The sequence below is a fragment of the Salvelinus namaycush genome, chromosome 35, assembly GCF_016432855.1.
Source record: "Salvelinus namaycush isolate Seneca chromosome 35, SaNama_1.0, whole genome shotgun sequence".
In the NCBI taxonomy this organism is placed as follows: Eukaryota; Metazoa; Chordata; class Actinopteri; order Salmoniformes; family Salmonidae; genus Salvelinus; species Salvelinus namaycush.
The window spans coordinates 26480893-26503319 of NC_052341.1; the positions used below are offsets into that span (position 1 = coordinate 26480893).

Below are 22427 nucleotides of genomic sequence, written 5' to 3' on the forward strand. Positions count from 1 at the left end.
AAACGGGCTATTTTATAATATTCAGAATAAGAATATAATCACAATAATCATGACAATAATAAGTACAATATAGTTGTAACGGAGTCAGATCTCTATTTCAGATTCAGGCCTTTATGTGACCAACTGGGCCGTCTTCAATCCACGAGATAGTGTTAGCCTGCCAAGCTAAAGCCACAATGGCAGCACACAGCAGGCATATAGTCCATCCAGTCTTTAACAGATTAGCATATTACCGAACAGTTTGTCTCTTAGAGAGGACTCTTATTTCCTCTCCTCTAATCCCTCCTCTCCCTCCTCCCTCGCTCTCTCGTTCCACAGGCTTGTCTTTAGCACATCCTCCATGTATCAGTTTATCGCTCAACTTCATTCTTTATTTTCACCTTCATTCTGTCGACCCCATCGCTTTAAATAAACTTTCTTAAACTTCACATCGTGCCCCATTTTCTCTCCCTGTCCATGTCTTTCTTATTTTAGATCACTTTTTTATCTTTCTGATTGTCATTAAATACTTATTTTACATTCATATATTTATACATATCAACTATATCAACAACGTGTATCGACTATACATCAAACAATATTTTTTACGAAGCGAAACAGAGGTGGTCAAATGATCATAAGAAGAAAAATGATGAAATGCGTGGTGTGATCCAAGAGTTGCAATAGTGCCCAAACAAGAAATCAATCAAATCCTGCAATGCACCAAACTAACATCTTCTTTGACGTGACAAAGACCAAAAACCAAAATCACAACAGAATGTGGGGGGATTTATATTCCTGTCATTTCGTGCCAATTCATGACCTGCAACCTCAGTGCGTGGTGGATCCGGGGCGCCAGACACTGGGTTGCAGACCCAGGTTAGAGGTGCTGAATCTGGGGCGAGGCACTCTGGAGGGCTTGGTGGAGGCGGGGCGAGGTGGGGTGTGGGCAGGAGGACTGAGATCAGGGGCGCTCTTAAATTGCCTGTTACCCTGTTGAGGGGCGTGGGGCTCGGAGGGGTAGGGGTGAGGGTTAGGGACATGGGCAGAGGGGAAGCTAGGGAGCTGAGGGAGGGGGACGGTCGGGGCTGGAGGAGGAGGGACCCACTGGGACTGAAGCTGGTAGGGGGTGTTAGAGGGGGATTGGTAGCAGGAAGTGGCTGTGGGCAGAGGGGAAATGATATCAGACCTCCACAGCGGTTCTCCCAGTGTGGTTGCTGACCGTGGGACAATGATCGTAGGAGAGGGGCCTGTGGGAGGTGGCGTGGAGAAGCGCTTGATCTCATACACACGTGGCGTCTTGATTGGCCCGTAGGAGCCGCCAGTCTGCTGTTGATAGGCCTGTGCTTGCTGGGGAGTCCCGCCCCCGTAACTGAAGAGGGAGGAGTTTAGCTGGTAGGGCTGGTGACTCATAAAGTCCAGAGCCTTGATGCCTTGAGCCTTCTGACCCCCAGGAGCGTCTTTTTGCCCCGCTGGTCTCCCACCCTGCCCTGCAACCCCCGCCCTCTGGCGCTGGGCCTGGGGAGGGCAGGAGGGGGAGAGGAGGGGGTTGTAGCTGATGGGAGGGGGGGCTCTGCAGCTGGAGGAGTATCTGAATTGAGAGGGGAGGGAGGGGGTGGGAGAGGGCTGGCGGGGGTGGCCGGGAGAGGGTTGGGGTGAGGAGGGGGTGCTCTCCACCACATAGCGATCCATCCTGCTCTGCCTACGGGCGAACAGCTGACCCCCCTTCCCCGCTAACTGGGGTAGCTGTGGAGGGCCCTGCGTTTTAGGGGCCACAGGAGGGGGCTTGGGGCCTCTCCGGGCCTGCATGAAGTTACAGGCCTCAGCCCCCAGCCTCAACCAGTCCTCTTCAGGGCCAGACTCACCTCCAGTCTCCACACCTCCCACTCCTCCACTAGGCCCCATGGAGCCGGGACCGGGACCGGGGCGTGGACCCATCCTGGTTGGTGCGTCCGGGTTTTGGAGCAGTTCGAGCAGGGCCGGGTTGGGAGACACATCCTTCTTGTTCTCCACAGACGGACGGAACATGGGCTTCTTGTTGCTGCGACGACGTGCCTCCGCAAGTATGCCTGTTCTGGAGGCGGGGACAGCGATACGCTGTTCACGGGAGGACAGCGAATCAGAGGATGGGGGCTGGGCAGTGGAGGGGGTCGCTATGGCAACATAGGGGTTGAAGGTCAGGGGAGGAGGGGGTTGGGTCTGAGCAAGGGGGGGTGGGTGAGAGTAAGGTGTGGGATAGGAAGGAGAGAAGGATTGATTAAGAGAAGGAGGAGCAGAGAAAGGCTGGGCAGCCACAGCAGAGGATGGATAGACTGGGGCGTCAGGAGGAGGAGAGAAAGGTTGTCGAGGAGGAGCAGAGAAGTGTTGAGTGGGGGCAGGAGGAGGTGGAGAGAAAGGTTGAGGAGCAGTCAAGGAGCAGAAGTGTTGGGTGGGTTGAGGAGGATGATTAGGAAGAGAATAGGGGGCAGAAGAGGGAGAGAAGGTGGCAGTATGGACAGAGGGAGAAGTGAAAGGTTGAGAGGGAGTGTAGGTAAGAGAGAAGGGAGCTGAGGCCAAAGAGGGAGGAGGAGAGAGGATTGCTGCAGCAGGTCTAGGGGGGATGTAGAGAGAGGTACTGGAGACCGCTCTCCTTGCCTGGGGCCCCCCTGAAGGGCGAGGAGGGGCAATGGTCACCATGGATACCGCAGAGGTGGGTTTGGAAACCATTGTTACGGCAGGAGTGGGCTGGATGGGTCGAAAGATGACAGGGGTGGCTGGAGGGCGAGATGGGGCGAGGCCTGAGGTGAAGGGGCATGCCGTGCGGTTATGGATCCCTCCAGGCGGGTTAAGGTTAGGGTTTAGGTCAGGCTGGAGGATAGGTGTGTGAGAGGGGGGGGTCAGAACCACACTGGCCCGACTCACCCCTACAGGGCCCCCGTTTGACAAACCTGCGGCCGGGGAGGGGTTAGGGGCGGGGTTATAGGCGACATGGGTGGCCATTTTCCTTTGCTGCTCATACTGCTCTGTCTCTTTCCCCTGATAGGCAATGGAGTCCAGCCCTGGGCTCTGATAGGCCGGGGCATTCGTCACAGAGCCCTGATTGATTGACACATTCATCTCTGGGCTCTGGTAAGCCGAGGAATCCAACCCTGAGCTCTGATTGGTTGGTGTTTGGGACCTTGAGTTATAGGTGGATGGACAGGCGGAGCTCCTCCTATCCAGCAGGTCCAGGTATCCGCTGTCCCAAGTGGGGTCAAAGGTTCCAGCGAAGCCCTCTTCATCCACCTCTGAACCCGAGAGGAAGGAAATCCCCTCCTCCTCCTCTCCCTCCGTCTCTCCCCCAGTCTCAGGACCCACCTCCCCCTCCGCGCGGCCGAAACAGGTGAGGGTGTACTTCTTGGCACGCTGGCGTCTCTTCTTGAACATGAGAACCCCTTTGGAGTTGGAGTACGGAGCGTCGGTGAGCAGGGAGGCGATGGAACGACATTTAGTACGAGCCTCTTTCACCTGCTTCTCTACCACACTCTCTCCTCTCTGCAGCTCTGGGAGACATGGGGAGGGATGTGAGGAGGGGGGAGGAGAGGGAGAGAGAGTAAGAGAGGGCAGAGGATTAAATACAGGAGTGTCAATTGGGTATGGCAGTCGCCATATCATAGCTCAACACCAATGATTTAAAATAGGCTATTAAAATCATTCCAATCTCGATTCAAATGCAAATGCAGTTTAGCGGTATTTGTTTGTACGTCTGGCTTCATATAGAGCAGAGATCTATAATTAATGACAAGATACTCATGTCTCTGCCCTAACAATGGGAGTCGTTGTCCCAAAGGTGGGAAGGCAGGCAACAAGCTCAGGCCAAATAAGCCCATTGAAACAGATTGGGTTGATTTTGGACAGATTTTGACGAGAATGAAACCTCTTGCTTCGCTTCCTTCTCTCTATGGAGAGCGCATCGATGCAGCTGCAGGGAACAGCGGGACTTTTTCTCAACACATTGCAGAGGTAAAGATGGCTGTAGTAGATGGCTTTGGCTAGGTAACTGCCAAAGCCATCTGACTTAACATGAAACTAAACTGGAGTTTTAATCCCGGTGCTGAGCTAGTGCATCGAAAGTTAAGTACCCTTTTGACAGGTGAGTTAACTAACAGCAACAAGGTGATAATGACTGGAGTCAATTTTGCTTGTTTTTGCTGTTCTCCAAATTGCATTTTAGAGTTTGTACATTTTGTAGATAAGCAGTAAATGCAGTCACTTTTTTAAGAAATCCCCGTCACTTTGCCATACCCAAGGTTTAGCTGAAATGATGCCCCTGATTAAATAAGTAACTGAAATGAATAAGAAAGGTCTGGTTAGAATTATGTCTGTGATCAACAGAATGACATCATAGCATCTGGAATGTCACTCTGGAATAACACCATCTGGAATGACACCATGATAGGTGACACCATCAACAAGTAGGGAGGGGCTCAACCCTGACAGACAGGAGAGTGTGCTGGGGGGCTCAAAGCTCTAAATTCCCCCTACTCCCCAGTTGAGCAGCGACCTGTTAGACTGTTGGTCAGTGTCCACATCCCTGTCTGCAAGGGCGTAACTTTGTGTTGCATATTAGGGGGTCAGGGTTAATGGATACCGGGGTCAACACCTTTCTAGAGGGGTTCGGGGACATGCCCCCCCAGGAGACTTAAAAAAAATAGCTGTGAAATGGTTGTTCCTGGTGAATTTTGAAGAGAAAATACAAAATATTCATGATCTCATCTGTAATACCAATAATGTCCGTATTACCTTTGAACTGTTGGTCTAATTCTAAGGCTGTGTTTACACAGTCTGCCCAATTCAGATGTTTTGCTAATAATTGAGAAAACTATCAAAATCAGTTCAGAGAGTCACCACCATACCCCTTTAAATGCCATAACCGCTTATGCTTATTTGTGTACCCTTCACCACGCTTGGCATGTCATTTTGTTTGTAGAATGACTGTGAGAAAGTCAGTTCTTGCAACTTTTACTTCAAAATGAATGTCCAGAAATGAGCCTAACAACATATCGGTCTATATTATCAGGCTGCTGTATTACTTAGCAATAGGCCTTATCACCTGTAGCCCAACTGATGCAGCATAGTGCCAATAAATACATAGACTGAAGCATGGGGTTCCCCATCTGTATTTGTGCAAATCATTAACTAGATCAGCGCTTCCCAAACCTTGTTCAGTCATGCCCCCCTTTCATTATGGGGGAACATCCTTTGCACACCTGTCTGGGCACACGCACGCGCATGCACACACACACACAGTCTATCGGGTTCTCCCCCTTACATCACCCACCTCACATACGCGCAAGGAATGTCCACACAACAACCTTGTAAAAGGTGTGTGTGTGTGTGTGTGTGTGTGTGTGTTGTTCTAGGTCGTCAAGAACAACTTACTCATTACTCTTAGCTGTGTGTGTGTGTGTATTATGAGAAAGGGCAGGTCACTTGTCCCCTCAATCAACAGTCTGTCACTATTGTCTTTGTCCAAGATGTAACCTTGCCTGAAACCTGAAGACTTGCATTAGCGCCTCAAAAACTAATGCCTAGGCTTTAGCTCAGCAGGCTAAAACCGTGCTTGGGATGAAAATCAGTGAGTCACAACCAACTGCTATAGTTCAGGGTGAGGTAGACAGCTGTGAGACATTCATGTAGTCATCTAAGCAGGTCAGACATACGGTATGTCTAGCTTCATGGGAAGAATGTTGTTTTTCACATAAAGTATCCTTGAAACGTTATTTACAGATTCAAATAATATAAATAGGGTATACAGTGGGGCAAAAATGTATTTAGTCAGCCACCAATTGTGCAAGTTCTCCCACTTAAAAAGATGAGAGAGGCCTGTAATATTCATCATAGGTACACTTCAACTATGACAGACAAAATGAGAAACAAAAATCCAGAAAATCACATTGTAGGATTTTTAATGAATTTATTTGCAAATTATGGTGGAAAATAAGTATTTGGTCAATAACAAAAGTTTCTCAATACTTTGTTATATACCCTTTGTTGGCAATGACAGAGGTCAAATGTTTTCTGTAAGTCTTCACAAGGTTTTCACACACTGTTGCTGGTATTTTGGCCCATTCCTCCATGCAGACCTCCTCTAGAGCAGTGATGTTTTGGGGCTGTTGCTGGGCAACACGGACTTTCAACTCCCTCCAAAGATTTTCTATGGGGTTGAGATCTGGAGACTGGCTAGGCCACTCCAGGACCTTGAAATGCTTCTTACGAAGCCACTCCTTCGTTGCCCGGGCGGTGTGTTTGGGATCATTGTCATGCTGAAAGACCCAGCAACGTTTCATCTTCAATGCCCTTGCTGATGGAAGGAGGTTTTCACTCAAAATCTCACGATACATGGCCCCATTCATTCTGTCCTTTACACGGATCAGTCGTCCTGGTCCCTTTGCAGAAAAACAGCCCCAAAGCATGATGTTTCCACCCCCATGCTTCACAGTAGGTATGGTGTTTTTTGGATGCAACTCAGCATTCTTTGTCCTCCAAACACGACAAGTTGAGTTTTTACCAAAAAGTTATATTTTGGTTTCATCTGACCATATGACATTCTCCCAATCTTCTTCTGGATCATCCAAATGCTCTCTAGCAAACTTCAGACGGGCCTGGACATGTACTGGCTTAAGCAGGGGGACACGTCTGGCACTGCAGGATTTGAGTCCCTGGCGGCGTAGTGTGTTACTGATGGTAGGCTTTGTTACTTTGGTCCCAGCTCTCTGCAGGTCATTTACTAGGTCCCCCCGTGTGGTTCTGGGATTTTTGCTCACCGTTCTTGTGATCATTTTGACCCCACGGGGTGAGATCTTGCGTGGAGCCCCAGATCGAGGAAGATTATCAGTGGTCTTGTATGTCTTCCATTTCCTAATAATTGCTCCCACAGTTGATTTCTTCAAACCAAGCTGCTTACCTATTGCAGATTCAGTCTTCCCAGCCTGGTGCAGGTCTACAATTTTGTTTCTGGTGTCCTTTGACAGCTCTTTGGTCTTGGCCATAGTGGAGTTTGGAGTGTGACTGTTTGAGGTTGTGGACAGATGTCTTTTATACTGATAACAAGTTCAAACAGGTGCCATTAATACAGGTAACGAGTGGAGGACAGAGGAGCCTCTTAAAGAAGAAGTTACAGGTCTGTGAGAGCCAGAAATCTTGCTTGTTTGTAGGTGACCAAATACTTATTTTCCACCATAATTTGCAAATAAATTCATTAAAAATCCTACAATGTGATTTTCTGGATTTTCTTTCCTCATTTTGTCTGTCATAGTTGAAGTGTACCTATGATGAAAATTACAGGCCTCTCTCATCTTTTTAAGTGGGAGAACTTGCACAATTGGTGGCTGACTAAATACTTTTTTGCCCCACTGTATATCATTGATTCATGTAAATAGGGTATATATCATTGATCATATAAATAGGGTATATATCATTGATCATATAAATAGGGTATATATCATTGATCATGTAAATAGGGTATATATCATTGATCATATAAATAGGGTATATATCATTGATCATATAAATAGGGTATATATCATTGATCATATAAATAGGGTATATATCATTGATCATGTAAATAGGGTATATATCATTGATCATGTAAATAGGGTATATATCATTGATTCATGTAAATAGGGTATATATCATTGATCATATAAATAGGGTATATATCATTGATCATGTAAATAGGGTATATATCATTGATCATATAAATAGGGTATATATCATTGATCATGTAAATAGGGTATATATCATTGATCATATAAATAGGGTATATATCATTGATCATGTAAATAGGGTATATATCATTAATCATGTAAATAGGGTATATATCATTGATCATGTAAATAGGGTATATATCATTGATCATGTAAATAGGGTATATATCATTGATTCATGTAAATAGGGTATATATCATTGATCATGTAAATAGGGTATATATCATTGATCATGTAAATAGGGTATATATCATTGATCATGTAAATAGGGTATATATCATTGATTCATGTAAATAGGGTATATATCATTGATCATGTAAATAGGGTATATATCATTGATCATGTAAATAGGGTATATATCATTGATCATGTAAATAGGGTATATATCATTGATCATGTAAATAGGGTATATATCATTGATCATGTAAATAGGGTATATATCATTGATCATGTAAATAGGGTATATATCATTGATCATATAAATAGGGTATATATCATTGATCATGTAAATAGGGTATATATCATTGATCATGTAAATAGGGTATATATCATTGATCATATAAATAGGGTATATATCATTGATCATGTAAATAGGGTATATATCATTGATCATATAAATAGGGTATATATCATTGATCATATAAATAGGGTATATATCATTGATCATGTAAATAGGGTATATATCATTGATCATATAAATAGGGTATATATCATTGATCATGTAAATAGGGTATATATCATTGATCATGTAAATAGGGTACATATCATTCATCATGTAAATAGGGTATATATCATTGATCATGTAAATAGGGTATATATCATTGATCATATAAATAGGGTATATATCATTGATCATGTAAATAGGGTACATATCATTCATCATGTAAATAGGGTACATATCATTCATCATGTAAATAGGGTATATATCATTGATCATGTATGCTGCCCCCTCCCCCATTGCACATTCAGCTGTGTGGATCACTAAATGTGAGGTCAGTTGTGTCCGTGTGTCCATCAACGCTAGAAGGGAATGCTAGCTGCCCAACTATAAATAGTCTGGAGGAGACCAGGGCTTAGAATACTGACTGGAGAGACTAAGGGGCAGAAATAGGAGATGAAAATAGGAGATGAAGGCTTTGATTCATAGGATAGACAGCAACTGGAAATATCTCTTCCTCTCTTCCTCCCCCCTTCCTCCCTCTCTCTCTCTCTCTCTCTCTCTCTTTCTCCCTCCCTCTCTCTCTCTCTAACAACCCCCTCCTAGCTGACCGCAAGGTGAGAGGCTGAACTTACAGCAGAACAACACCAGAGGGGGTCCTATCACAGCTCAGACACCTTTACTCCCACACACTCTTAACACTCAGACAATCCACAGGCTTCGCAGAGACCGTTCAAAGCAGCCCGAAGAGTTCACGTGTAGGCTGTAGTGTGTATAGTGTGTAGGGTATCTGGTATAGTGCACTCACTGGCTTGCCTGGCCTTGTCCTTGTACGTGGTAGATAGATCATCACTGATTGGGGTAAGCTGGGCGCCCACCATGGGAACCATCTGTCGGCTGGAGCCCAGCATCATGGCTCCTTTAGCCCGCTCTGGAGACACCAGGGGTGAGCAGGCCAGACCCACACACAACCCTGCCTCCTGGAAACCACTGTCTCCCTCTCCCTCCGCCTCTCTTCCCCCCGTCGGCTCCCCCTGCTCAGGATGTGGGACGGGCTGGGCTGGGTGGGTCCACTCTGGCTGGGACTGTGGGGGTTGGGGTTGGTAGACCACCTCCCTGCGTGGTACTCCAGGTTGAAACCCCCCTGTTCCCAATCCTGTTGGTTGCTCCCACTGTTGGATCACCCCGTTTCCAAATGTGGGTAGTTGCTCCCAGGGCCCCTGCAGGGAAACCCCTCCATCTGGAGCGCTCTCATACCTGGAGGAAGAGAGAGAGAGAGGGATTGGATAGGTCAAGATGTCATGGTACAAACCAGGAAGCAAGGTTGGGGATGATTATTGTCTCGTACCCGCTCAACTCCGAGGTCTCCTCCTCCTGCTGCTGGCGACCTGGAGAGCGTGTATGTGGAGGTGTGCGTCGCTGACGGCGGTGTGTGTGTGTGTGTGTGTCCGCGTCACTGTCCGTCTCTCCATAGTAGGCCTCACTGTCAGGGGGGGAGGTGATGGTGAGGCAGGCTGGCCCGTCAGTGGGGGAGAGAACTGGGTGTGTCGGTGTGTATGTGTGTGTAGCTATATGTGTAGGTGTACGACCCGACACGGCCACAGTGTGGACCCCAGACCTAGACCTGGAGACAGAAAGAAATGGAGAAAGATAGTCAGGCTGTGTGTGTGTGTGTTCATGTATGTATCTGCTTTGCGTATTATATACTTGTATCGGTCTAGTGTAGGTGTGTATTTGCTTGCATGTGTGTGCGTGCGTGCGTGCGTGCGTCTGTTCTGACCTCTTGATCCTGAGGTTGAGTGTGTGCCGGTGGGAATCGATGAGGGTCATGGCCTGAGCGTGGCTGAGCTCGGCACACACACGGTCGCCAATGGCAACCAACTCATCCTCCTCCCTCAGGCCAGCCCTGCATGCCTTACTGCGCCGTCGCACCTGCAACACACAACACACACATTAACATATACACACACACACACAGCCTCAATCCAGCAGCATGGAATCACAGGGGGGGACAACTCAGTTATGAGGTTATGGGGTGTGAGGTCATCATCGCTTCTGGGATATGAGGAGGGGGAGGGGGGGGCCTGAAGGGTGGTACAATTTAGGCAATGATGTCATAAACCTATCTTTACTGAAGGGGGGTTGGGGGGTGGAAGCAGAGCTCTATAGACATGGAGAGAGCGAGAGAGAGAGAGAGAGAGAGAGAGAGAGAGAGAGAGAGAGAGAGAGAGAGAGAGAGAGAGAGAGAGAGAGAGCGAAGGGATAAAGAGAAGGGGTGAAGGGAGGTGGGGAGAAAGGGGAAGAAGGAGAGAGAGAGAGAGAGAGAGAGAGAGAGAGAGAGAGAGAGAGAGAGAGAGCGAGAGAGCGAAGGGATAAAGAGAAGGGGTGAAGGGAGGTGGGGAGAAAGGGGAAGAAGGAGAGAGAGAAATGAGGAGGATAGAGAGAGCTGGTTAAGAGAGATACAGGGAGAGAGATGGGGTGTGGAAAGAAAGGGGGAGAGAGAAAGAGAGAGGGAGGGAAAGAGCAGGTGACAGACGACAGATAGCAGAGACATGTCATGCTAAACAGCCAAATATCTAAGGGATAAGACTCTCAAACCAACCCCACACAAGCACGGTTTGGTCACCTGTCGAGTGCAGTTTCTTCACACAAAATCTGGTACTACACAGACCATCCCATAAGACACCACTACCCCATTGACACACACACACACACACACACACACACACACACACACACACACACACACACACACACACACACACACACACACACACACACACACACACACACACACACAAACACACACACACACACACACACACACACACTGTGGGAAAACACAATGAGAGAGAGGGTATTAGACAGATGCACCCCACCCTCCCCCTTCCATACACACATTGCAGGCCCAGGGCAGAGGGCACGCCTCACATTCACCATGTGTTCCCCATACACCCCAAAATAAACCCCAGCAATTGAACCAGCCACATTTCTAGACGGACCCACAGAGCAGCTAACCAGGGATGTAGCCTTTTAACACACTTTATATGGTGAATATCGAAGCTACTTTTCAAATTAGCCTGGTTAGCATTAGCATTTACGTTACTCACCGCTTTTCAACTCTACCGGTCAACAACACCAGACAGTGTGTGTGTGTGTGTGTGTGTGTGTGTGTGTGTGTGTGTGTGTGTGTGTGTGTGTGTGTGTGTGTGTGTGTGTGTGTGTGTGTGTGTGTGTGTGTGTGTGTGTGTGTGTGGAGGGCAGACGTGCCTCAGATAAGCCCAACTAGGAGTAGAGAGGTCCGTAGGATCAGAATAGCTCATTTAAGAGGAGCTGGAGCAGGCCATGGAAAAAAAAGGCCTCTCTCTCTCACACACCACTACAGATAAAACTAGAGGTGACCTTGTCTGGCAATGGCAACAGAACAGTGACTAGCTGCTCATCAGGACCTTGTTTAGCTGAAAGGTGTGATGGAGAAAAAGCCTGCATTTCATGTATCTCTCCCATGGCCACCCCTGGTTTATAGAATAGAATAAAATAGAACCCAGTACGAACATCTATGCCAAGCAGAGTCAGGTCATGGCCCATATTTTCACAATATCTTTTCTTATTAGATTAAATGCATTCTGCCCTGTCAACACCAACGTGTCTGCGTGTGTGTGTGTGTGTTTCTGTGTGTCCACTTAGAGAGCATGCCCTCAATTCCTGTGCTCGTGTCTTACTAGCATACGACACTGACAGAGACAACATGATAATTCCGATCACACACCATCTCAAACACACACACACACACACACATTAATACATAGAGATGAAACACACTTAAACACCAAGAAAGGTCATAGATCATGTGTCCATTAGGGTCAGCCCATGATCCACAGTCCCTAAAATCCAATCACCATGACAACCAAACAGACTTTTTAGGAAGGGTTACACAGCTAAGTAATGAAAATGATGCCTTACAGAACTTGCCCAGCAGCTCAACGTGCTTTACGTTACATGGGGGGGGAAGGGGGAACTTGCCGGCTTCTACCAATGTGTAGCACCCACCTGGCTGATGCCACAGCAGTCATTTTGTGCCAGAGGGTTCAGTTATCGTACCAGTAATGACCAGGCAGGCAGCGCACGACATGGAGAGGGCAGAACTCTGACGGCCTGAGACCACCATCTACATACACCCGCTGTTCCCTAGCCCTCTCCTGCAACTGTTACTCCATGATCTGCCCCGTGCTCCACTCTTTTCCACACATACTCGTACCATTCTGTCCCCACAGCCCAGCGTATAACAGACACACAACCTGCTGTTCCACCTACCCCACTCTATCACACACACAAGTCGTACCTTGGACACCTGCAGTGGTGTTTGGTGCTCTGCTCCTCCTTGCAGTCTGAAGCCCCATGGAGCCCCTCCTGAGAGAGTGATCACCACCTCCTCTGCTACCATCACTACTCAATAACACACACACACACTAAACAACACTGCACACAGAGTGTATGTCTCTCTGGTTCTTCCGACTGCTCTGTGTATGTGCTGTCTCTCTGGTCTGACATACTTCCTCTGTGACCCAGCCCACTCCACCCAGAGAGAGGGGGGTTGAGAGGGAAGGGGGTAGAGAGAAAGAAAGAGAGAGAGAGAGAGAGAGAGAGAGAGAGAGAGAGAGAGAGAGAGAGAGAGAGAGAGAGAGAGAGAGAGAGAGAGGAACTGGTTTCCCTCTGCTAACAGTGGAATGCTGTGTCGGCTGTCAGGGGGGGCACAGGGGGTGAGAGTGTGTGTGTGTGTGTGTGTGTGTGTGTGTGTGTGTGTGTGTGTGTGTGTGTGTGTGTGTGTGTGTGTGTGTGTGTGTGTGTGTGTGTGTGTGTGTGTGTGTGTGTGTGTGTGTGTTTTATATCCACCACACGTGTCATGTCACTCTGCAGGATGCTGATAGATCCTCCCAAAATAACCCCCTGACCCCATCACACATACTGCCCTGACCCCCAAACCAGCCGTCTCCGAGGCTTTGTGTCCAACTGCCCTGAGTGAAGAGGACAGAGTGGAAAGGAGAGGGTGAGGGGTATTTTAAGAGCAGAACATAGGCCTACATATTGTGGTCCACATTCCACATTCACAGTGAGCTAAGGCTAGCCTGTCATAGCGGGTCAGTGTTGCTAGGGGGCGCTATTACACTGCTGTTATGATAACACCAGAGATTTGTGTCTAAAGCGATACCAGTTTTGGTAATACAGTAGTCTACTGATCATATTTTTTTACCGACAAATCAGCAACTCGTGGCCACATTAAACTGGCCACACGTTTTTCGGATTTAAAAACCTGCGGTAAAATGCTATGTGATTAACCAGGTTTCCATCCAAACTTTCTATGCGAGTAAATGCATGTCGGATGAAACAAATGTAATGACAGGCCAGGCCTGATGGAAACAGAAAAATGTTCGGTAAACTTTCAAAATGTCGACAAAACAAAATACGCTAGACAAGGTGGAATCTTTTTGTGTCGGTAAAACGAATTATGCAAGAAATGTCGGTGGATATAATAACAATCATATCGAATTAAACTTGGAGTGACACGATGACGTGTGGTCCTCGCACTACGACTTGTCAGGAAATCATGCTGATTATGATGAACTTCACAGGTTGGTGAAAGTGCAAGTTGATGAGCATGATGCTCCTTTCCAATAAATATCGAGGCTCTTATTCTGGTGACATGATCATCGATGCTGGGCTGCCGTTTGGCAAATAAAAATAATCTCATCATGTAGACTATACTGTACAGTACGTGTATTTGCGCGCTGTTGGCTAGAGCGCACGTGCCAATACCTGAGTGGGCAGACATTTTTTGTGGGAAAACCATCAGTGGAGTTGAAAATGCGATGGAAACCCATTTAACTTGTATTTTGTATTCAGTACATGGGAATTTAACTGCAAAAATAATTTTTATGTGCACTACGTATTCACGCACATTCTTTAATCTGCAACAAGTCAATTTGATGGAAACATCTCTGTGGGAAAATGCGCATATTGTTTTAATGCGGAGTTTAGAATATTCGCATGAAAATCTGTCGCCAATTGGATGGAAACCTAGCTATAGATACAAATCAATCTTTTTTGCATTGCGTTCCTTTCATGTCCTATCTGGTGTTCATGAAATAGAACTGGATTTTTTGCATCAAATCCCAACGGTATATTTGAACAGGGGCGCAACTTTCACTGGGGATGGGGAGACATGTCCCCCTACATTCTGGAATTGCAGTTTTGTCCCCCCCCACCCCAGTTTTATCATTGGAATGTGTTTTTTTTTTTAAACAGGGCAACAATCTGCTTTAGGACCATGCGGACGCCTCAGATCGACCGGGTAGGTTGTTTGAGGTGATTATCTGACTGGATAAAAAATTATTATAATAATGTCCCTCCCACTTCTAAAACCAAAGTTGCACCAATGTATTTGAAAGCCAGTCATATTAGACTACATAACAGCCATGCATTAAAATGAATGCATAAAAAATAACAAAAATGTGAAATAATAAAATGTATTACTATTATTCCCATGATACCTTTAAAACATGAACAATTGAACTTATGTATCTTTATATCATTATTTACTTTACGAATATTAGGCCTTCCTCTTTAGACTTCCCTCATGTTAAAATATCACATTTGACAGCTTTAGAGATTTCACATACTGCAATTTGTCACGATCGTCGTAACATTGTGGAAGAGAGGAGGACCAAGGCGCAGCGTGATAACAATACATCTTCTTTTATTTGAAGACGAAAACGAAACGAACACTGACAAACTATACAAAACAACAAACGACCGTGAAGCTATAAAACGAAAGTGCAGACACAAGCAACTAACGTAAAGACATAGACAATACAAAACACATACATCCCCCATGTCACACCCTGACCTAACTAAAATTATAAAGAAAACAAAGATAACAAAGGCCAGGGCGTGACACAATTGTTCTGTTCTTTTGTGATGAAATCACTTAGATTCTCTGTTTGATTGTGCAATATCTAGAATAGGATACTACACTCTTTTTGCTTAGCCAAAATAGTGGAACTGGCAGTGATCCAAATGTATTGCGGTAGTAACACTTCAGTGTCCGCACATAGCTTTTCTTCCTCTATCAGGCTCATTCTTTTATTTTATATTTAGTTTTTCCGTTTTTTATTAATTCCATATACTAACTTATACATGCGAACAACAACTTACAGACTCACACAATCAATGACTACATCTCATCTACCCAGACCCACATGCTCACACCCCCATCCCTAGTGCCTGCATTATTATTTGCCACTTGGCCTTAAATTGTATCAATTTCTTTTTCTCGGTCGCCCATGCTATTTCAATAATAAATTATTCGATTTTTCCATTGTGTTAGTGATGACGGATTGATTCATTTCCACGTTTTTGGTCCCCCAAAAAATAAAGAGAATCGTCCTCATATTTATGCCATGTCTTGAAATATGCAGACAAACAGATTGAAATATACTGATCAAAAATATAAATTCAACAATTTCTAAGATTTTACTAAATTACAGTTCATATGAGGAAATCAGTCAATTTAAATAAATTCATTAGGCCCTAATCTGTGGATTTCACATGACTGGGAATACAGAATGCATGTTTTGGTCACAGATAGGCCTACCTTAAAAGAAAAGTAGGGGCATGGATCAGAAAACCAGTCAGTATCTGGTGTTACCACCATTTGCCTCATCCAGCGCGACACATCTTCGCATAGAGTTGTTCAGGGTGATGAGTGTGGCCTGTGGAACGTTGTCCCACTCCTCTTCAATGGCTGTGCAAAGTTGCTGGATATTGGCGGGAACTGGAACACGCTGTCGTACACGTCAATCCAGAGCATCCCAAACATGCTCAATGGGTGACATGTCTGGTGAGTATACAGGCCATGGAACAACAGGGACATTTTCAGCTTCCAGGAATTGTGTACAGATCTTGCGACATGGGGCTGTGCATTATCATGCTGAAACATGAGGTGATGGCGGTGGATGAATTGAAGGACAACAGGCCTCAGGATCTCGTCACGGTATTTCTGTGCATTCAAACTGCCATCGATAAAATGCAATTGTGTTCGTTGTCTGTACCTTATGCCTGCCCATACCATAACCCCACTGCCACCATATGGCACTCTGTTCACAACGTTGACGTCAGCAAACCGCTCGCTGCTTTCCTTCCTCCATCAGGCTCATTCTTGATCTACACAAGCAATAAGAGCACATGTTTGATTCTACAGTCAAAACCAGGTAAAAGAAAAATCTACTTTAGCTGGGGAGCAGCAATTTTCTCTGTGGTCAAAGAAGGGCACTTATCGTTACCGTCCTGTGCAGTTCCTCTAGTAATGTGACAGAGGGCAGTGCAGGTCAGATGAGGAGTGGATTGTCGAGCACTGCCACTCTCCGCCACACCTCCATTAGGAGAATTGGGTTAAGGTTAGGAAAAGGGTTAGGGCTAGCTAAAATGCAAAAAGAATTGTCCCTGAAGCGATTCGAACATATCTAGCTACAACCAAGCCTGCCATGAGAACAGCAGCGGTAGAAAAAGTACCCAAATGTCATTTGAGTAAAAGTAAAGATACCTCAAAAGAAAATGACTCAAGTAAAAATGAAAGTCACCCAGTAAAATCTTACTTGAGTAAAATGTTAAAAGTATTTGGTTTTAAATATACTTAAGTATCAAAAGTAAATGTAATTGCTCAAATATACTTAAGTATCAAAAGTAAAGTATAAATCATTTCAAATTCCTTATATTAAGCAAACCAGGCGGCACCATTTTCTTGTTTTTTTATTTATTTACGGCTAGCCAGGGGCACGCTCCAACACTCAGACATCATTTACAAATGAAGCACGTGTTTAGTGAGTCTGCCAGATCAGAGGCAGTAGGGATGACCAGGGTTGTAGTACTTTAAAGTATTTTTTACTTAAGTACTTTACACCACTGGAGAACAGTCTTGCTTTCCACTAATGTGATTCTGAGCTCATCACTCTTGGTCCTCAGCAGATGTCTGTCCAGCATACTCATTTAGCACCATGTCCAGAATTTTTTTTTGTTATTACATACAGCCTAAATAACTTTTGGATATCAGAGCGGCGGTAACTCACCAGCACCACGACCAGGAATGTGACTTTCCCGAATTGGATCCTTTGTTTGTACCTGGCAATTGAACTTATTGCAGAGGCTGCTCCAAAACACTGGCGGCGGAGAGGAGGTATTCAGAGTGGACTTCTAGTCCAACTCAGGAGGTGTGAACACCATCCACCGCTTCCAAGCATATTACTTGCAAATGTTCAGTCTCTGAATAATAAAGTAGACGAGCTCAAGGCGAAGATCTCCTTCCAGAGAGACATCAGGGATTGTAACATACTCTGTTTCCCGGAAACATGGCTCTCTCGGGATATACTGTCCCCGTCCATACAGCCAGCTGAGTTCTCAGTACATCGCACAGACAGTAATAAAGAACTCTTTGGGAAGAGGAAAGCCGGGGGTGTATGTTTCATGATGAACTACTCATGGTGATTGTGATAACACAGAAACTCAAGTCCTTTTGTTCACCCGACCTAGAATACCTCACAATCAAATGCCGACCGTATTACCTCCCAAGAGAATTCTTTTTGATTATAGTCACAGCCGTGTATATTCCCCCTCAAGCCGATACCACGACGGCCCTCATAGAACTACACCGGACTTTATGCAAACTGGAAACCACATATCCTGAGGCAGAATTAATTGTAGCTGGTGATTTTAACAAAGTAAATTTGAGGAATAGCGCTACCGAAGTTCTACCAAACACATTGACTGTAGTACTCGCTCTGCAACAACATTGGACCACTGCTACTCAACTTTTCGAAATGTCCTCCATTCGGCAAATCTGATCACGACTCCATTTTGCTCCTCCCTTTCTATGGACAGAAACTCAAACAGGAAGTGCCCGTGCTATGGTCTATTCAACGCTGGTCTGACCAATCGGAATCCATGCTTCAAGATTGTTTCATGCGGACTGGGATATGTTCCGGGTAGCCTCTGAGAATAACATTGACGAATACACGTATATGGTGACTGAGTTCATCAGGAAGTGTATGCAGTGGTGGAAAAAGTACCCAATTTTCATACTTGAGTAAAAGTAAACATTCCTTAAAAGAAAATGACAAAAAAAGTGAGTCACCCAGTAAAATAGTACTTGAGTAAAAGTCTAAAAGTATTTGCTTTTAAATGTACTTAAGTATCAAAAGTAAAAGTATAAATCATTTAAAATTCCTTATATTAAGCAAACCAGAAGACACGATTTTCTTGTTTTTAAAATTTACGGATAGCCAGGGGCACACTCAGACATCATTTACAAACAAACCATTTGTGTTTAATGAGTCTGCCAGATCAGAAGCAGTAGGGATGACCAGGGATGTTCTCTTGATAAGTATGTGAATTAGACAAATTTACTGTCCTGCTAAGCATTCAAAATGTAACAAGTACTTTTGGGTGTCAGGGAAAATGTAAGGAGTAAAAAGTACATTATTTCTTTAGGAATGTAGTGGAGTTAAAGTAAAAGTAGTCAAAAATATTAATAGTAAAGTAAAGTACAGATACCCCCAAAAAGTACATAAGTAAGTTAGTACTTTAAAGTATTTTTACTTAATTACTTTACACCACTGTGTATATGACATATTGTACCCACTGTGACTATTAAAACCTACACAAACCAGAAACCGTGGATAGATGGCAGCATTCGCGCAAAACTGAAAGCGCGAACCATCTCATTAATATGGCCAAATACAAACTGTGTAGTTATTCCCTCCATAAGGCAACAGGCAAACCGTTAGTACGGAGACAAAGTGGAGTTGCAATTCAATGGCTCAGACACGAGACATATGTGGAAGGGTCTACAGTCAACCACGGACTACAAAGGGAAAACCAGCCATGTCACGGATACCGGCGTCTTGCTTCCAGACAAGCTAAACACCTTCTTTGCCTGCTTTGAGGATAACACAGTGCCACCGACGCGGCCGGCTACCAAGGACTGTGGGCTCAGCTTCTCTGTGGCCAACGTGAGTAAGACATTTAAGCGTGTTAACCCTTGCAAGGCTACCGGCTCAGACGGCATCCCTAACCGCGTCCTCAGAGCATGCGCAGACCAGATGGCTGGAGTGTTTACGGACATATTCAATCTCTCCCTATCCCAGTCTGCTGTCCCCACTTGCTTCAAGATGTCCACCATTGTTCCTGTACCCAATAAAGCAAAGGTAACTGAACTAAATGAGTGCTACAAGCCCATAGCACTCACTTCTGTGATCATGAAGTGCTTTGAGAGGCTAGTTAAGGATCATATCACTACCTTACCTAGACCCATTTCAATTTGCTTACCGCCCCAATAGCTCCACAGATGATGCAATCGCCATCGCACTGCACACTGGCCTATCCCATTTGAACAAGAGGAATACATATCATCAAAGACATAAACCACACAAGCCCCGGCCTGTTCACCCTGAAATCATCCAGAAGGCAAGGTCAGTACAGGTGCATCAAAGCTGGGACCGAGAGACTGAAAAACAGCTTTTATCTCAAGCCATCAGACTATTATATAGCCATCACTAGCCGGCTTCCACCAAGTTACACAACCCTGCACCTTAGAGGCTGCTGCCCTATATACATAGACTTGGAATCACTGGCCACTTTAATAATGGAACACTAGGCAATTGAATAATGTTTACATACTGCTTTAATCATCTCATATGTATATACTGTATTCTATTCTACTGTATTTTAGTCAATGCCATTCCGACATTGCTCAATCTAATATTTATATATTTCTTAATTCCATTATTTTACTTTTAGATTTGTGTATATTGTTGTGAATTATTAGATACTATTGCACAGGGGGTCCCTATTGTAAACTGGATCTCTTTCCTCCATTGGAAAAGCCTATAAGATTGTCCAACTTCAGCTACTCCAAGCTGTCCTAATTTAGCTACCCACAGTATGATTGGTAAAGTGGGACAACAACAAAAAATGGGCAACTTTATTATGTATTAGATTACAATTTGGGACAGTGTATTATTTGACAGTTTTATAACCTTAACATCAAAAAAAGAAAAAAATCTATGTCACTGATCTTACCATGTGCTTTGCGGGGTGAGCTTCCTGTTTAAGGCTTGCTCTGCCCTCTCTGATGTAACACCAGTTATGTGATTTTGGTCATGTGGTTTCTCTGCAAGGGCTTAGTAACAATAGTTTAGATTTTCTCTTGTCAGACCAAGAAATAAACACCCCAGGATATCTTTTTTTGAAGTTGTATAGCCATCTCTCTGTAAAGTTGTCAAGAAAGGAATATATACAGATGGGTCCATGAATGTACCTGATGTAGGCCCCAAATATGCCAAGCTCGGTTAGACAGGGGCTGAGTTTGGGTGGCCTCCGCACTCTCAGGAGGAAGTTGTGAACAGGCCGGGCTGAACCTTGTCCATCAGAATATAAACCAGCCATACTCAACTGGCGGACTGCAGTCCGGATCTACAACCAGAACAGGGTCAATACCAATTTATTTACAAATGTTTACTTTGTCAGTTTTTCAATATAATGCTGTTGAGAGCTGCAATAATAGAATGCACAAGGTGCAATTACGAAATTTGGTAGTGCATGGGCAGTGGTCGTTTACTGACAGATGTGAAGGTTGGTAAATTAGGCTAACTAGCTATCTAAATCTTATTATGGCCAGATTATGTGCCCATGGGGGCCCCAATTGATTTTGTTGAGTCACTCAGCTATTATACACACATAAGACATGACAACATGTGGAGAATTTCAGGAGATTAGCTTTAAAATTGCAAAAAGTTATCTCCGCCTCATGGCAAAATGTGTAGAATTGCAAGAAATTATCTTAAAAACAGAAACATTTTCTTTCCATCAACAACAGGGGTGTGAACAGTTTGGGGTTGAGAGGTGGGGGTTTGTTACTATGACGATAAGTTACAATATCCATCCGGACCTTTTCCACCTAGGACCTTCTCCAATAGTAGTTGAGTAGGCTACCCCTGATATAGGCCATCCTCTCAGTGCTCTGCTTCACACCCTCCACTAGTAACTGACAGATCTCAGCTACAAAGATGTTGTCGCCTACAGGAGAGGAATTCATCAGCAGAGCTTGACTGAGGGCACATTCAAGCGGAACAATTTTGTCTAGTCAGTGACCATCATTGGTCACCGCCTTTTAAAGTGTGAACTTTACAAAAACCATGTGATGAAAGGTCATGCAGTTTTTTGATGAAGTTGCCTTCAAGTCTCTGCAGATGCTGCTCACCTACTTCTTTGTGTGGTTTTCCGGCAGACAAGACACTTTGTTGTACAGTTGAAGTTGGAGGTTTACATACACCTTAGCCAAATACATTTAAAATCAGTTTTTCACAATTCCTGACATTTAATCATGGTAAAGATTCCCTGTCTTAGGTCAGTTAGGATCACCACTTTATTGTAAGAATGTGAAATGTCTGAACAATAGTAGAGATAATGATTTATTTCAGCTTTTATTTCTTTCATCACATTACCAGTGGGTCAGAAGTTTACATACACTCATTAGTATTTGGCAGCATTGCCTTTAAATTGTTTAAATTGTTCAAATGTTTCGGGTAGCCTTCCACAAGCTTCACACAATAAGTTGGGTGAATTTTGGCCCATTCCTCCTGACAGAGCTGGTGTAACTGAGTCAGGTTTGTAGGCCTCCTGGCTCGCACACACACTTTTTCAGTTCTGCCCACAAATCTTCCATAGGATTCAGGTCAGGGCTTTGTGATGGCCACTCCAATACCTTGACTTTGTTGTCCTTAAGCCATTTTGCAACAACTTTGGAAGTATGCTTGGGATTATTGTCCATTTGGAAGACCCATTTGCGACCAAGCTTTAACTTCCTGACTGATGTCTTGAGATGTTGCTTCAATATATCCACATAATTTTCTTTGCTCATGATGCCATCTATTTTGTGAAGTGCACCAGTCCCTCCTGCAGCAAAGCACCCCCACAACATGATGCTGCCACCCCAATGCTTCACGGTTTAGATG

General features: G+C 44.8%; 1 protein-coding gene across 1 annotated transcript; it reads right to left on the reverse strand.

Moving 5' to 3' along the window:
- Nucleotides 1-607: 607 nt before the first annotated feature.
- LOC120029667 (synaptopodin 2-like protein) lies at nucleotides 608-12808 on the reverse strand. Its single transcript, XM_038974946.1, has 6 exons — nucleotides 12716-12808; nucleotides 10145-10296; nucleotides 9713-9988; nucleotides 9173-9378; nucleotides 2476-3500; nucleotides 608-2178 (listed from the first exon to the last, which is right to left on the reverse strand). The coding sequence occupies exons 1-6, from the start codon at nucleotides 12806-12808 to the stop codon at nucleotides 811-813; spliced, it is 3120 nt and encodes a 1039-aa protein (XP_038830874.1). The 3' UTR covers nucleotides 608-810.
- Between the last annotated feature and the right edge of the window lie 9619 nt (nucleotides 12809-22427).